At 35.2% G+C, this 17,983-nt stretch overlaps 1 protein-coding gene across 5 annotated transcripts in view; it reads left to right on the top strand.

Annotated features, from left to right (window-relative positions):
• The window catches only part of LOC145296697 (trafficking protein particle complex subunit 13-like), a 761,029-nt gene that overhangs the window by 714,225 nt on the left and 28,821 nt on the right, over positions 1-17,983 (top strand). For all 5 annotated transcript variants that reach the window (XM_080142667.1, XM_080142670.1, XM_080142671.1 and 2 more), the window contains exon 5: positions 13,915-13,987. In XM_080142667.1, the coding sequence (XP_079998793.1) occupies positions 13,915-13,987 (73 nt within the window). The remainder of the gene's footprint in view (positions 1-13,914; positions 13,988-17,983) is intronic.

Raw genomic sequence — 17,983 nt, 5'->3', positions numbered from 1 at the left:
TCTTAAGTAATCTTCTGTCCATTTCCCCCCATTGTTTCTAATTATCTCATAGCGGTGACTATTGCCTGATCAATAGCCTTTTAACCCTCAGGCCTTGATAAGTGGTGATGAATCAGTACAAAAACAACTTCTACTTAAGCATCATATAAATCAAAAGAATCAACTTTCACTCGATGGCATCCACCACTGACTCTTGAACAAGTAATAAACATCACATCATCAACGTAGATAAGTAAAAATTTTAATGTGATGAAGTTAAGCTGAGGAGACGGGAGAATCAGTTTCAATTGTTACCATATGTTATCATGACTTTCTTTTAAAAGGCAAGATTACAAGTACGCTCTGTTAACACAGTAGATAACACACAAAATAGACATCAATTGATAACATTTTTTTACGAAAATGTTTTTCATGTGTCAGCAATCCTTGTTCTTTCAGAATCATCATCATATTTGGTTTAACGTCTGTTTTACATGCTGACATGTGTTGGACAACTTTTAGAAATTTACTTTCAAACTAATTTATTTCTGGCCAGGTTTTTATTCATCCCTCTTATTTATCATTATCACTTCTGCCCATGTTTTCATTAGTCTTCCCCTGTGAACTGATCCAGTTACATAGACTGTTCTTCTATTACTAGCCCAAATACACTGTTTCAATACAGTTTGTTTCCAAGAACTACTCATTTATGGAACACACTACCACAGTGCTGCTTCCCAGCTGACTGCAATATGATTGTTTTCAAGTCCAATGTTAAAAAATTCTTGTTGAGCCGTCCTCTTAAATAATCAAATTCTGCTTAATCATTATGGTGTTGTCTCACCGTCCATATGATAAACTCCTTGACCTTTATCCTCAAGTGGCTTTTGAACCATGATAAGACGTGACTCATTAGTACATAAAAAAGTAAACGATAAACAAACATCTTTTTATTCAAATATTTTTGTATTTGTTTTTTTTTTAAATAAATTTTTACTTAAATGAAATTATATTTTTAATTTTTTCTAAATATCCAAAGTTTCCAAAACAAAACATTTTGTAAAAAAAAAAAAATTGTTTTTCTTTCTTTTTAATTAAAACGTGCATGTAACAAAATATGCTTGTAAATATTTTGTCCTTTAGTCCTCACATTCCAGGAGCAATGTTTCTGACAAAGAGGGAAGAATTGCTGTTTTCTGGATCAGAATCTATTCCATCTAATACTTATAGTTGGCAATTTTTTGACCTCGAAATAGAATTTTCTTAAACTCCTTGCATCAAATGGCTTCATGCTTTGTCTAGAACGATTTCTATAAAATATAATAAATAAAATTATGTATTTTTTTTAAGCTATATGTAAAACTTTTGTAAATAAACCTCCCTTTTTTATTCAAATATCTGAAATCAACTGGTGTTAAGACAAAATATGCCCTTTTGATTGTTGTCTATTCAAGGGTGCTTCAAATCTATTTTCTGTATAAAGACATGCAGAAATCTAATTTTCTTTCTATTATGCAATTTTTTTTTTTTTTTTTTAATATTTTGTTTACTGGTTTTTATTTTTATTTTGACATGCACTTTTGGGGATTTGGGGAATGTGAAGTCACCCCATAATTATCATTGCTCCCAAGCCTACTCTGAACACCTGTCAGAGTGCTATTTGTTGATGTTAAATAGAATATCATTTCCAGATGGTTTGCTTAAAGAATATATAGGCCTGCAAAACAAAGTAGTAAATTAATTTTTATTTATTGCAGACTACTATTCTCATTTTTTCTTAGTTGTTTTGCGACATTTCGGCCAACTATTCCTTTGGCCTTCGTCAGGCCAACTATTCCTCTGGTCGGCTTACTTGGCCAAAAACATGTTGAGACAGCAACAACTATGGAAGGCAGTAATTGCAGTGGATGCAGTCAGCAGATTCAGAGTTCCTATACCATCACAGTTACCACCTGGCGAAGGCCAGAGGAATAGTTGGACGAAACGTCGTGAAACAACTATGAAAATATATATGAGGATAATAGTCCACAATAAATAAAAATTAATAAATAATACTCATCTCAATAATGAATTCCAATTAAAAATAAAAGAAGTAAATATTTGAAATAATTAAGTATTTGCAGGGATGACAGTTTGAAGTGGTATTCACTCTAAGCAGGATGCACCAGCTTCTTCCAAAGGAAGAATTTTCTAAGGAATATCAAATTCACAAGCAGTTCCCAGTCACATATATATTTCAGTCAGGAGAGATGGTGTTAGGTTTTTGCAGTTCTTCCAAGGAGATGTTGACACCCTTCTAAATACAGCAATTGGTATTCACAAATGATCACCTATCTGGTACTGACCAGGCTCAGCATTGCTTAACTTTGTTGAATTAATGAGAACCGATGTGTCAACATGATTATGTTGTATTACAATGAATGAATTCGCCACTGAACAGTCTAAAAGGGGGTGATCTGACATAAAATCAACCAACTAACCAATTTATTTGCTTAAAAATGAACCCACTCCCAAATTACAAAAAAAAATGTTAATTATTACTAAGTGGCAAACTTGAATAATCCACATAAATGTGTAAAAAAAAAAAAAAAAAAAAAATTGTTTTTAAAAATCAAACAAAATCACTCATATGTTGTGAATAACAAAATATTTCACGAAAAGAAGTATCATATATATTCTTTTTGGTTCTAAATGACCCAACAGTGATCGATGATCTGTAAAGTAAAAACAATGTAGCAATCTTTTATTTTTAGTGTATTCAAATTATAATGTGTTTTCTCAAATTGATACCAGAATTAACTATTTTAAGAAGGTAGACATTTTAACAAAATATTGTATGAACTAAATAAAACCTTGTATATTGATTTTTTATTTTATTTGTTTTTTTGTTTTGTTTTGTTTTTTTTCAGGCTGCTATCCTCATCTTTACAGTTGTCGCTGTTTCACCACGTTTTTGCCAACTATTCATCTGACCTTCTTCAGGTGTTTAACGGTAATGGGATAGGAATGATGAGTCTTGTAATTGTATCCCCAGTAATTACTGCCTTCCATAGTTGTTGCTGTCTCACCACAAGGCCCATGTCACAGTGGATAGAGGTGTTGAACCTCTATGGTTCTGGGTGAACATTGTCTAAAAATAGTGGTTTCAATCCTATCCAAAGCAGGTCAAAGGATTAGTTGGCTGAAACATGGCGAAACAACAACTATGAAGATGAGGATAACAGTCTGAAAAAAAAAATCAATACTCAAATTATTAAGTCTCATCTCAAAGGAATTCAAAAAAGGAAAACCTTATTCACATAAACGATTTCTCCAGTTATTTTTTTATACTATTTGATATTTGATATTTCTTTTTTTTTATGCGCATGCATTAATGTGTGTAGGTAATATAAATATCAGTTTTTTAAAAAAATTTTACTATCTATGTCACCACTTAGCAAGACCAAGAACCACTCGAGGTTAATGGAATGGAAAAATGCTAGGAGAGATATGATGAACAGTATGAGAGTACTAATATTTATATCAATGGTGTGAACTGCGTTTGATTACAAGAGTTTGCTGACATTTGAAGACAACACTGCAAAAATCCAACAAAAACAAATTCACAAAGAGAAATAAAATATAACCTTTTTGGCTCTAAATGACCCAACAGTTGTTGATGAGCCAAGAAACAAAATAAATCAATTCATTAGAACAAAATGTCTCGTTTCTCAGTAGTTCTACAGAATTTGAAATGAACTATTTTTTAAACCCTAATCTAGCTTTAAACTAAAGCTAAATTTTAGGTTTAGCTTGGCAAAAGTCATTTTGGTTCGGTTCAAATTCTGTAGAAGCACCTATTTCTCTGCAGAATATCCGTAATGTTTTTTAAATACTGATTACACTTTTATGAAAATATTTGTTGTTTCTCTTCCTCCTTCGTTCACCAACATTTTCAAACTGATTAACCAACCGATCAACCAACACGACCATCTAAGGCGATGAATGACAAAGTTCTCTAATTCTCTCTCCTCTGATCTTGAGCGTGTGGTACAGTGGGGGAAGAGGTGGCTGGTTACTTTTAATGCACCTAAAACCAAGCTCCTATCTTTACATCATCAATGCTCTGATCCCATCTGGCATCAATTGAAATGGGTGGCTCTCGACTAGGGGAAGCTCCATGCTTTGATAAGCTTCTGGGCTTGACCTTTACTCCTGACCTGAAATGGAACACGTACATCAAGTCTATTGTTAAGGTCGCTGGAAAAATGGTGGGATCCTTCTACCGCTCCAGAAGATATATCACTGCTAACGCAATTCTCTACTTATATAAAAGCCAAGTACGTCCAAGGATGGAGTACTGTTGCCACATCTGGGCAGGAGCTGCTAAAAACAGCCTATCCTGCCTTGACAGAGTACAAAATAGACTTCGTGGTTTAGTGGGGGATGCCTTTTTCTCTTCCCTGCAACCTCTCTCCCACAGAAGAGACGTTGCGAGCCTGTCTTTGTTTTATCGTTACTTCCATGGCAAGTGCTTGTCTGAGCTCCAATCCCTGGTCCCCCCTCGCCGATCTTTCACGAAAAACACCCGTTTAGCTGAAACCACTGTCAAAAATTTTCCCCACTCTTTATCTGTGCCAAAACCAAAACGTAGATTCCATAAACAAAGCTTCTTTCTTAGAAGTGCACGCCTGTGGAACTCTGTTCCGTCTGCCTGTTTCCCACCTGACTACAACCTGGATGTCTTCAAGTCCAACATAAACAAATTCCTGATGAACCACCCCCTTAAGTAGACACTTTATCAAATCTCAACACTAACATAGTGTACACGCAATAACCCTTATTCCTGAGTGGCTTCCGAGCCTTGATAAGTGGTGATCACTTTGTAAAAAAAAAAAAAAAATACCCTTTTTCTTCCAATATTTTGTCTCTTCAAGTCAAGGAGAGAAAGAGTGACATCATACTCATGTCAATCCTTTTTAATCGACTTGAATTTGTGATGTTTTGCAAATTAATCTGCTGACAAATTTCGATGATAGTTTTGAAATTTCAATCTCCTCTACTGTAAATTTCTACGCAGTAATAATTTGAACTGCTGATGAAGATGCGAGAGAGCATTTCATTATTTGATGCGTTAAACCCTATAAAAATTTCACACTGCTTTATAAATGCATCAGTTAATAATTTGTTAACTAGCAGAACTACTCGGTGTTGTCTGGGACAAAAGTGTTATACATTTCTATTAAAACTTCTCTCTCTCTCTCTTTTCCGGTTTCTCCCTCCCTCTCCTATTCTTTCTTCACCAGCCCATTCTTCTCTCTGGATACACACACATAACTCGTTTTCATAGATTTCTCAAGGAATGAGTTAACATATGTGAATCAACTCCTTGATTAAAAGTTCAGAATTACTTTTAGTTAGTACATAATCAAGCTGGAAAACCGCTTCTCCTTTTCTGAAAAAATCTTCACTAGTTTCAAAGAATGAAAATGCTTTTCTAAATTTTAGATATTATTCATCCGGAGCAATGCTTATCAAGAAAATATCAACTTTGTGGACATTTGTTTTGTTCATTGTTGACTTTTAGCTGGACATATGAATATAAACATATGCAATTCTTCTTTATATAATAGACTAGCCTGGGCGCCCGGCGTTGCCTGGATGTTTGGAGGTGTCTATTAAGCAAAAAAAAAAAAAGTGGTAGTAGGCAGGCAGGCTCGTACCCGTGACTGAAAGAAAACCTGACATCTTACCCCTACTCCATGATGCAACCGGAAGTTCGGAACATTAAAATTAGGCAAAGTCAATCTAGCCGATATGATGACTTGCAAAAATAGCTTGCAAAAAAAATCGACCCCTCATTATAGAAAACTGGCCAGTTAAGGGTGAATGAATTAATGTCTTTGGCCAATTTTTCGATATTTTTTGTCTGAGACGTTGAGCTTCAAAATGATACTGATCTCGTGAAAATCCGTCACCTCTGTTGAAAGTTTTAGGCAGACATATATACATACATTTAAACAGACAGGTGAGATTTATATTATAGACTAGCGGGGGGTATCCAGCTGTTTGGAGGTGTGTGTGTTAAAAAAAAAACATTGGTCGGGTGTTTGGAGGTGTAAAAGAAAAAAAAAGTTTTAGTTGGAAGGTAGGATTGAACCCTGAAGCCTTTACACAAAGGTGGAAAGGAAATGGAAAAAAACCTGAGACCTAGTCATCTTGGCCACGAGAGGAGAGGAATTGATAAGCATGTTAAGTTACGGTTTATAAAGCGAAATATACAGGTGCGAGGAAGTGGTGTGATGTTTGACCTAGTTTTGCGCTGCAAGCCAGTTACTGTTTCCCCCGTGCCATCATTCGCTTTTTGATGACACGGCGAGCTGGTAAAAGTCAGGCAAATTAAATACACACGCCAACCCCATTTTTAAGTCGTAGATATTACGATTTAGGCGTGATATAAAAAGTTTTAAGAAGGAGTGAGCCGAGCGAGAAGGCCGACGAAAGAAACCTTTTGCAGACAGACACAAAAAGCGAACATACATACATACACACATTTTCGCTTTTATATATATCGATTACTTTATTACTACTTAAGTACATCGGAAAAACGAAAAAAATGTCACTCCCCCCTCCCCCAGATAAACGGCCAGCTGACCAACTTAGAGGTGACCGTTTGGGCCAAAATTTTGATATTTGTCATCTGGAGGTTCGAGCTTTAATATAATACCAAATTTGTGAATTTTTGTTGTCTTTCAAAAGTTTTTGGCAGACATACAAATACACACTCACACACACACACACACACATTTTCGTTTTTATATATTAGACTAGTGCGGGGTACCCGGCGTTGCCTGGCTGTTTGGAGGCGTGTGTGTTAAAAAAAAAAAATGCTTGCCGGGTGTTTGGAGATGTAAAAGAAAAAAAAGTTTTAGTTGGAAGGTAGGATTGAACCCTGAAGCTTTGATGCGAAGGTGGAAACGAAAGGGAAAATAAGCCAGCCACCTAACCATCTCAGCCACGAGGGGAGAGGAATTGATAAGCATGTTAAGTTAAGGGTTAAAAAGTGAGTCAAGTAAAGGAGGTTTGATTGACAGGTGGCCGCTTAATGAGGTCATCGCGGGAGCGTTACGATGACATGGCAGTTTTTTATTTACTGCAGGGCAGTCTTTTGGGGCTTGTTTACTTTGTTTCAATGCGGGGCAGTTTTGGCTTCCCATTTAAAGGGGATTTTCCAAATTGAATAGCAATTGTCTGATATAAAGAGAAACTCTGCATTGATCAAAGCTGATTGCTTTTGGGCGTTCCCAACGATCGCAACTGAAACAGGTCACGACCGGAACAATGACGCCAGCTCTGAATTAGTTTCACTTTTATTATACAAAAAAGCCGAATCAACATGCGACGATCCAAAATTGTGGAATGTTTAGCTTTTTAAAGTCAGGCAAATTAAATAGACAGGCGACCCCCATTGTTAACTCGTAGATATTATGATTTACACGTGATATAAAAAGTTTTTAGAATGAGCGACGGTCTCCAGAACCCACCAGAAAAAAGCCTTTTGCAGACATACACAAAAAGCGAACATACATACATACATTTTCGCTTTTATATATATATATAGATAATAATATTCCTTTTAAAATAATGTCTGTAGAGTTTGATACTCTTAAGAAAAAAAAGAACACATTTTTCTTCCATAGGAATAATTGCCATTGTTAGCTATATATATATATATATATATATATATATATATATATATATATATATATATATTGATATAGCAACAAATCATTTTTACATGAAAATTTTTTTAAGAAACTAAATAATTTTAAATTTTCAACTTTCTGACCAGAATCTAACTTTTTTTTTAGGTCCTTATAAGAAAATCTACAGTTAAAAGAAAAATAATTCAAGATAATGTTTGTTGTATTATCAAGAAAAAAGTTTGTAAAATGAAAACCTCATTGACAAATTATTTTAAAACGAATGCATTCTTAAATTAATATTTAAATACACTTTTAAAAAATAAAACTTCACCACAATATTTTCCTGGCAAAAATATTTCCTTTTAATTGCAGATGTATAAATGTAAAATAATTCTTAATATTTCCTTTAAAACAAAAACAGTCAGTTTTTGACCATTTTATAAATCTGTTGGCAATTTCTTTAAGAATTGAAACAGAAAATGAATATCATTGTAAGAGTTAACTTTCACCTAACCGTGGCCATTGTATTTTATTCTACAATGGCAGCAGGTCACATGACTTTAGTGGAATGGCTTTCTATTTACAATAATCATGGCCTACCATTCACAGAAAAATAAAGTGGAATCAGAACAGGGTGGAACGATAAAATTGCTGCCCTAAAAAAAAACAAAAAACACTGCAGTTTTATTTTAAAACTTTTATTGAAAAAAATCAATTCAGGTAACTTGATACATTTATTCAATGTAACCACCTTCAGCCTCAATCACCGCTTTGATGCAGGTTTGAAACTGGCAGCATGCCTTTTCAACAAGGGCTAGCAGGAGCTTGGTGAATACTCGACAGATGGTGGCAATCAAGCTGGTTTTGGTGTTGTGGGAGATCATATTCTCAAAATATGACCAAAGCAAAGTAGTCTAGCAGGTTCAGGTTGAGGAAGAAGAAGGGGGGCAGTGAGAGAAGGGTACAAAGTCGTAGCACTCCTTCTAATGTTAAGTCTAGGTCTCTTTGGACTTTAGACTTGTGTGTCGACACCGAATCCTGCTATCACACCTAAGGTCTGCCAGCGGCCACCTGATTGCACCAGGGGATCACCATACTCTTCAGCACATTCAGGTACACTTTGGTGTTGACTTTTTAGCCGATTTCTAAGATGTGAAGTGGCATGATGTGACCCTCACTTGAAACCACACCAAAGACCATAACCGTGGCTGGAAACTTTGTTTTCATCACTCTGGATATGTCCCTGTTATTCATGGCAATCCAGTGATGGATTTTGAGGATGCTGGCAATGGTTCTATTGTCATAACTTGGATCGGTAGAGAACATGAGCATGAGTTGTACAGCCGCACATCTCTAATCTCGCTTGTTGAACATTGTGTCGTCTTCAGACATGATAGAAGGCTCCTATCACTCTTGCAGAAAACAATTTCTAACCTAATATTTCTTGCACTGTTTGCCCATCTCCAGTTCTATTGCATCATCACAGTGTTGCATCCCTATGCTTGTTTTACAAGTACTCCCATGGAATGTGCTTTAACAAACTTATTGCACTTGCACTTCTTCAATGTTAATACTGTCAACCCACCTGACCAGTAGAAAAATCCCACCTCTTCACTTTAGAGGTTTTTTGATGTTGGAAAATTTCCTGCTCTAATAGATTCTTTTCTCTGATCATTTGCTTTTTGAAGTTTGTTCTTGCTTTATGTCTCCAACAATACCAACATGCAAAAATTTAAATATAATGTGAACAAACATCTTGCTTCTCAACTCCTCACCAAGGTTTCTTCCCCTCTGTAAATTTGAGCATGATCAAAGTAGCCCCTTATGCTTTAATGGCAATGTCTTGTTTGGCGTGAACAAAAAAAAAATATGATAGAAATCTAACAGCAGATTTGGTTGTTTGTATTTAACACAAACTTAGCATGCCAGGTTCAAGTTCTGTCGAGAGTAATTAAGTTAATTGCACTAAATACCCTTTGAAGCATATCTAGAGTAACTGATCTAGCGGAATAGAAAGTCATAATAATATCTTCCTGTAAACATGCAGCTAGCTGCTGCACTTCATTGAAGGACTTTATGCTACACGAGTTGCTGTGTTATAGCTGCAGGCCTATAATCCTCCAATCAGCAGCTGCAGGTTTCTTTATTAGCACGCTGTTACAAGTGACAAACAACTGAAACATGACATATTCATAAAATCTTTAAATTATCGCATCTACAATTGCAAACAATGAACCTTTAAAACGACTATATAATTATTCTAGCAGGCCGCCTGGTGTTGCCCGGTCGAAAAAGATGCATATTATATTTTAATTAATACAAAAATTAAAGCATGTGCATGCGAGTATTATGTTTTTTATTTCAAACAGTTCATTTCTTGTAAGTAAAAAAAAAAAAAAAAAAAATGACTCGAGCTAAGCTTGAAACCAAAACGTAAAGATGTTGAATCAAGCATGATAACCATTAGACCAGCTTACCACAACATTTATAAAGTGTTTTCAAAAAAATCTTAACATAAGTAATCTGTCATGTTTCTCGACCGTTCATGCGCAGTCGTTAAACAGTTGACAAACAGATAAAAATCCGACAACCTCCACGTACCAATTTTTCAATTTTGACCCCTTGGCAGCCCTTTTTTCCAGATGAAAACTGATTAAAAATTTTCCACATGTCTGAATACTCTATATACCAAATTTCAAGTCTGTCTATAGATCAAAAATTCATTGTCTATATAGATTGAGAAGTGTCCTCACACACACACACACACACACACAGTCATTTTTATTTATATATAGATTATATTTCTCTTAGTCTCTCTGTCTGTTCCACATTTTCTTTGAAATGTTGCATGGACCTTTGTTATAATAAGGTGCATCGAACTAAGTATAATCATATCCATTTAATGTACAGTAAGAGATTAACAAGGACTAATAGGGAATAGTCACCACAATACCACATTTACTTTATAAGTTTTCTCAGTAACTACTGAGCCGATCTGGCTGAAATTTTGTATGGTCATATGTTATGATTAGATGCAATGAACTAAGTATTATTGTATCTGTTCAATGCATAGTTAGGGATTAATAGAGATTAATATTTAATAATAAATGAGTAGAAATGTAATCATATTCAATCATCTATTTGGCATTGAAGTAGCATCAATATAAAATCAAGTTTTATTTTTGATAAAAAGGTTACCAATAGACAAAGTTGTTACAGAGTAGAAGGTACATTTTAATCTCAGGAAAAAAATAAAGGATAACCAAATTCTTCCGTCAAACTCCTCGGCTTAACATTCACAGGCAATATGAACTGTAACAAATACACTGAGGACATTGAAAAGGGTGCTGCAAAGAAGGTGGGTTCCCTCTATCGAGCTAGAAGACTACTCACACCTGAGAATATCCTGTACCTCTACAAGGCCACCAATCGCTCATCCATGGAGTATTGTTGCCACATCTGGGCACGTGCATCTACCACTAGTCTCTCCCTCTTGGATAGGGATCGAAAAGAGTCTTCAATCTAATAGATCCCACTTTGTCCCATCATCGCAATGTTGCATCCCTGTGCCTGTTTTACGAGTATTTTAAAGGAATGTGCTCTGATGAACTTGTTGTACTTGTGCCACCTTGATCTAAATACTTCCAACAAATCTGCTTAGCAACAAAATCATACCCCTTCACTGTTGAGGTTCCTAAATGTTAGAAAGCTTTCTACTCTAATAGTTTTTCCCCTCGAACAACTAAACTTTGGAAATCTCTTCCTGCTACCTGCTTCCCTGACTGTACTGATATGCAGAAGTTTAAACCAACATCTTGTTAATCTTTCCTAGGCATGGTCCTAAATAGTAGCCCCTTACATCCGAGTGGCGATATGTCTTGTTAGGGGTGGACATGAGTAAAAAAAAAAAAAAAATACAAAGAAAAAAAACAATACAATAATGAAAAACAGACATTAATAAAACATTACTTATGTTAGAAGCAAAACTCATCAGGTTTTTTTTTATTCATATTCAACCAAAACAAGACACACTATGACTAAGAAGTAATCATGACTGAGAATTAGGGAACGGATTTATGGGAGCCATCCTAAGTGGGGAGTTGTGCAGCTAGATGTTTGTTCAGATTACATTTAAATTTTTGCATGTTGGTACAGTCAGGTAAACAGGGGGCAAGGGAGGGAATTTCAAAGGCAAGCAGTTTGAGGAAAGAAACTATTAGGGTAGGAAGCTGACTACAATATGGTTGTGTTCAAGTCTAACGTAAACAAGTTCTTGATGAGCCGTTCCATATAAGTTATCAAATTTACCGAATTTTCATTACTAATGATTACTATATTGTCCAATTTCTACTGTACACTCTTTAACCCTTATCCTTGAGTGGCCTCTTGGCCTTGATAATGTGGTGATGCCTATGTAAAAAAAAAAAAGCTTTTCAGCAAATTTTGATAAAGTGAAAGTTAATCAAAAGAGGGGGGAGGGGTGTAAGCTTTTGATGCATTTGCTGTCGTTGAAAGATTTTAAAATATGAAATAAAAATTTGAGACAGAATGAAGGAACCAACAAAGGTACTGCTATTATTTTTTATTTTTATTTATTTTATTTTTTTGTTATTTAACCTCAAACAAGGTATAGTGCCACTTTGACGTAAAAGGCTACTATTTGGGGCCAGATTTACAGGGATACTATGCAGGGAGTTGAGTAGCGAGATGTTTGTTCACATTACACTTGAACTTCTGCATTTAAGTACAGTTAAGGAAGCAAGGACCCAGGAGGGAATTCCAAATTGTGCTTTTTGAAGAAAGACACTATTAGAGTAGAAGGTTTTTTTTGGTATCTAGTGATCTCTACAATGTAGGGGGTGATTTTGCTGCTTGCCGGGTTAGGGGTATTTAAGTCGAGGGAGTATAAGTGCTTTGAATTCATCAGAGTACATTCTATTAAAATACTTGTAAAACAGATACACAGCAACATTTCGACAATAGGAAAGAGGTTGTGGTTTGGTTAATAGTAGAGGACTTATTAGGTTGGTGACTCTTATTTGAACTCTGTCTAAGAGCAAGAGACTAGTGGCAGGTGCACCAGCTCAGATGTGGCAACAATATTCCATGCAATGGCAAATAATGGCTTTGTAGAGATACAGGATACTCTCAGGTGTGAGTAACTATCTAGTACTGCAAAGAGACCTTACTTTCTTCTTCGCAGCAGCAGCAGCTTTGGCAATGACTATAATGTATCAATTCTGATTCATGTTGCTTGTGAATGTTTGCTCTTATAGAAATCGAAAAGTGCCGAAAAAAGGTTTCACAATCTTCTATTTTCCTTCAACTCCAAAATTAACACAAGCTAAATAATTTAAAATTTTTTCTCTCTGAATATAGTGTAGAGTATGCTCTAATCTGAAATATAAGTATACGATATCTGTTAATAATCTGACCTTTGTGAAACCATGTGCTCCCCTTCTCGACAATCGCCAACCCAATTCTGTGTGCCGTGGTTCTTTCCTCTTTCATCTTTTATTCTCATTCTGGCTGTGTCGTTGTTTCTCAAAGGTTAGCACTGGTTCACAAGTGTAAAAAAATAAACAAACTCAAGAGAAACAAAAGACTGCAACACATTCGGTAAATATCAGTTGTAATATGGATATGTGTGTGACACCATCATGGAAAACGACTCTAAATGATAACGTCTGCATCTTAGTTGTCTGCCGAGACGAACACTGTTAGTTGTCCGAAGTCTGCCATCTCTGAATCATCAAAGCTGTCTCAATCTGGTCCAAGCCATCACATATTGTCTGCTGTCTCCAATTGTAAACTGTCATCCAATGTCACAAAACTCATTCCCATTCCTAAACTGTCCGTAAGCTAATTCTAAATACATTGACATCTATTGTCCGATCTTTTGTCCTAGTCACTGCCACACCTTGATTAACCATCCTATTTCAGATTTCCTTTGTGTGCCTTGGTGAACCACCTCTTCTCATTGTCTTTCTACTTTTTTTCTGCTAATTAATTATTTCCTCTTTTTGTTATAGTTTTTCCTTTTTTCCTAATCACTTCTGAATACTTTTTTTTTTTTTTTTTGATAGGTGGGGGTCATACTATTACACGTTCTAAGGTGTCAACTGTTAAAAATCTGCATAAATTTCCTGGACAATCTTATATTTATCATTATAATAGAAATATATTTCAGTTTTTGTTTTTGTTTTGTGTTTTAAATTGATAATTTTTTTTCAAATTGTTCCATTTACAGCCTGGTGTGTGCCGTCAGTTATGTCTCTGAATCGGGCGAGAAAATGGCCTTTCGCAAATTCTTCAAATTTCAGGTAAGTACTATTGTGAACATGCATCGCTATGCATAGGCCATGATTGTACACTCATTGTGCTTGTCTGAATTCGGCCTTAGTGTCAATCATGTAGTCTTGTCAGTGCTGAAACAGAAGAATTCTCCTTCCGAACAAAACCACAAATCCATTTTAAAACAAGTAACATTTTATTGTGAAAAAAAGTCAGAATAAGGCAAAGTACTGGGTCCCTTCTACTGAATAATAGGCCAGCAAATCAAGACAAGCATATCCTCCAACCAATCTTCTTCTCAAACTCAGTATGAGGAGTGTGTATTTGTAATATGGACAGATGTACAGGGTGTTCAAAAAGTAACTGAAGTGTTTTGAACTTAAGTAGATTCTTTATTTTTAATATCTTTCTATAATTTTAGCACAAGCTGACTAATACATTAGGGAAATTTGTTTTTTTAATGTAAAATTCACACATTTAACAAATATATCTCTGTACAGGCAACATCAGATTGTTGCGTAGGGTACATATTAAGGAGAGATGGGGACACACACACACATATATATATATATATATATATATATATATATATATATATATATAAAACAATGATGAAGGAGAGAGAGAGAGAGACATTTATACATATACAGTTCTGTTCTGAGATGCGGGGACTTCATATATATATACTGAGGCTGATAAGGTGATAGATGCACAGTTCTTACATTTCTTATAACCCACATATAGAGAGGAGGAGGAGAAATACATATTCTTGGGAGAGTCATCATAATAAGATGATTAACACATTACCTTTAATTTGTGGAATGACGACACATGACAAACAGTTACAAAATATCGATGGTGATTCTTTATTTCATTGGACCGGTCGAATGATGATGACGTCAGGAATTCACATTTGTTCAACATAGTTTAATCTTTCTACCCTTCGCTTCCAAAGGGCAGCTGACCACTGACTGACTCTTCTAATCTTTGCTGACTAGCAAACTCAACTGTTCTGCCTCAACTCAACTTCCCTGATCTGACTAACTCTTGCTCCTATATTGAGAATCTCCCTTTTGCTATGACGTCAGGAGTGTGTTTCCCAATGTGACCAATTCACGTGGCTAAGCACACGTTTTTCCAAACACACTTTTGACAACAAAGAATTCTCAACTAACCTATTTTTTTTAACAATGTATTTTTAATTTGTATTGTTCATTCTTTTTAGCTGACATTTTTAATATTCAGTTTTGTAAAAGAATGAACAATTCTTTTTACAATATAAACAATATCTAACTATTTATAATAGAATTTAACAATAGACCTTTTTAACATTCCGATTTCTAACATTCTATTTCTTAACCTTGCTTACAAGGTTCGAGTCTCGGCTTATCATAATCTCATTTTCATTTATCTAATGTTCTTCTTATTTACATGGAAAGGGACAGCCCTTTTTCCTGTAACAAGGTGAATATTTTTAGTCATCTTATAAAGCAGCACTAAATTCCATTTTACATGACATTTCATAAAATAACTGATTTACCATTTCTTTATTTTACAGTTGTAGGTTTCACAAAACAAGTTATGACTATGCCCAATCTAAATGCAATTGATTGTGTATTCAGTGGATTGCTTGTGGCAACCAAAGGAATAATGAGCATGTTACGGTCGATGCAACTGTAACTTTACACTAGGCAACATGTTTGTGATGCATGTGAATAAAGAACTTGCTGTAGGTGAGATGCATTTAACTAAGAAAAGAAAAATCACCCAAGATATTGGAAATATTTGGTTTGGATCTTGAACCATCCAAAATTCAAATTGTCAATCTGAAAAAAGTTAGTGTCTCTTTAAGTGAGAATTCATGCTGAAAGAAAGGCACCTGAGAAAAATTATGGCTGATTAGATGTGGGATCTTCTAGAAAGTGGATTTTTGATGTTCATAGATTGGAAGCAGATCAGTATTTTCAAGTGGATGTTGGCTAGCCATTATTTCAAGTGGTGTTTTCTGGTCCAGTCTCAGAATGTTTGCATATATTCAAGCACATGGGCAGAGGGGAGTAGTCAGAGTTGGTTCTTTGTGCATGTCACAGTCAGTTTTTTCTTTTCTTTTTATTTTTTTATTGCATTTTCACCCCAAACAAGGCACAGTGTCGCTGATGTAGAATGTATGGAGCATAATTTTCAGGAATACTATGTAGGGAGTTGAGCAGGAAGATGTCTGTTTACATTACACTTGAACTTCTGCATGTCAGTACAGTCAGGGAAACAGGAACCTAGAAGGGGATTCCAAAGTCTAACAGTCCTAGGGAAGAAACTATTAGAGTAGAAGGCTTTCTGGCATCTGAAGATTTCTGCTGTGTAGGGGTGAGATTTTGCTGCTTGTTGGGTTTATTTATGTTGAGGTGGTACAAGGGCTTGTAATTCGTCGGAGCACCTACCATTAAAATACTTGTAAAACAGGCAGGGAGATGCAACATTTCGTCGATGGGACAGCGGTTGAAGCCTAGCTGACAGTGCGGGATCTATTAAGTTGGCGACTCTTTTGAACCCTGTCTAAGAATGAGAGAGTAGTAGCAGATGCCTTAACAATGCTTCATGCCTGGGCGGATAGTAGCCTTGTAGAGGTATAGAATACTCCCAGGCAAAAATAACTTTCACACATGGTAAAGAGAGCCCATATTTTTGCAGCAGCCTTGGCAATGCCTTCAATATATCTGCTCTAGATTTCACCTTCTTTCGTTTTCTAGGGGCTGATAGTGAGTTGGGTTTGTGTCGCTCCAAGTGGTTGGACCCTTCAGCTCTAAGCCATTGGACTTGTTTTCATTTGGTCAGGCTTAGATTTTTTTATTTACAAGTCTGTCATTCAAAGAAAAAAGCATAATTGTAACATCTAAAAGAATCAAACTTTGTTGTTTTATATTTAAAAAATGGTTTGACTTCTCTTTCTCCCATAAAATAATACTCTTTTTGTCTACGCCTCCTATTCTAAAAAAAACAAACTATTTGATTAATGAAGAGGGTTCTGTTGTTCAGCAAACAACCAAATTTAACGAGCTGAATGTAAAAAAACCTTCTTCCTCTTTTTCGAATGGGATCGAAACCAATTAACAAGTAAAGATAGTTCCCCTCCTTAATTTAAATGTGACTACCTAAATATGTGATCTCTTTTCTTGAACGTTAAAAACTTGTTTTTTTATTATAGTGAGACTTCTTAAAGCCACAATTAGTTTTACAAAGACTTCTTTATTATTATTTGATACACAGTATCCTTTATCTCCTGTGTGTCTTATATACCTCTTTTTGTCAGTACTTTTCCAACTTCAGCAAGTGACTGATCTAAACTGATCTGTTGTCAAACCACTTTAGTTTTAAATGGGAATTATGTTGGGTTTTTTTTTGTTTTTTTAAGGAAAACATTTTGGTGCTGCACTGGTTGAGACCAAATTGATGCTGTGACCAATTTGGAATCTAATGACAACTTTAAATTGGTACAATGAGTAGACAGACGTGTTCATACTGCTTTGATTTGCAACAGTTGGTTCATGTTTGAGTCACTCCTTATTTGATAGCTGATCATTTCTTTTTGAAATGACTTGACTCAATCAGTGCTTATTTGTTTTCATTTGAGCAGCAAGAATGACACTTGGGGCAAGGAGGAGAGAAGGAAGAATTCATATAAATTAGCTTTTGGTTATAACTGATTAACACTTCAAATTACTTTGACCTTTAGAACTGATCATTATCCATTTTGTCACCTATAACTCTTAACTACCCATGACACTTGGTTTTTTTTTTTTTTTTTTTACATTTGTCCTTTTTGGTATTGAGATGCCCTTTGCTAGGGTTTTCCTACTCAAATTCTGTACCTGTTTTCCTTCCATTTTTTTTTTTTTCTAAAAAGCATAGTAAATAGACTGCAGTTCCTGCATAAAAATCAAAGGTAAAGAAAGCAAAGGAAATGGGAACTGCTGCAGAAAAACAATTCCGATTAATAGTATGGATTGTATCCTCTTAGATTTGTACAT

The sequence above is a fragment of the Euprymna scolopes genome, chromosome 17, assembly GCF_053919585.1.
Source record: "Euprymna scolopes isolate OS-2025 chromosome 17, ASM5391958v1, whole genome shotgun sequence".
Lineage (NCBI taxonomy): Eukaryota > Metazoa > Mollusca > Cephalopoda > Sepiida > Sepiolidae > Euprymna > Euprymna scolopes.
Note: the sequence above shows the minus strand (reverse complement) of the source record. Positions and strands in the feature narration are given on the sequence as shown.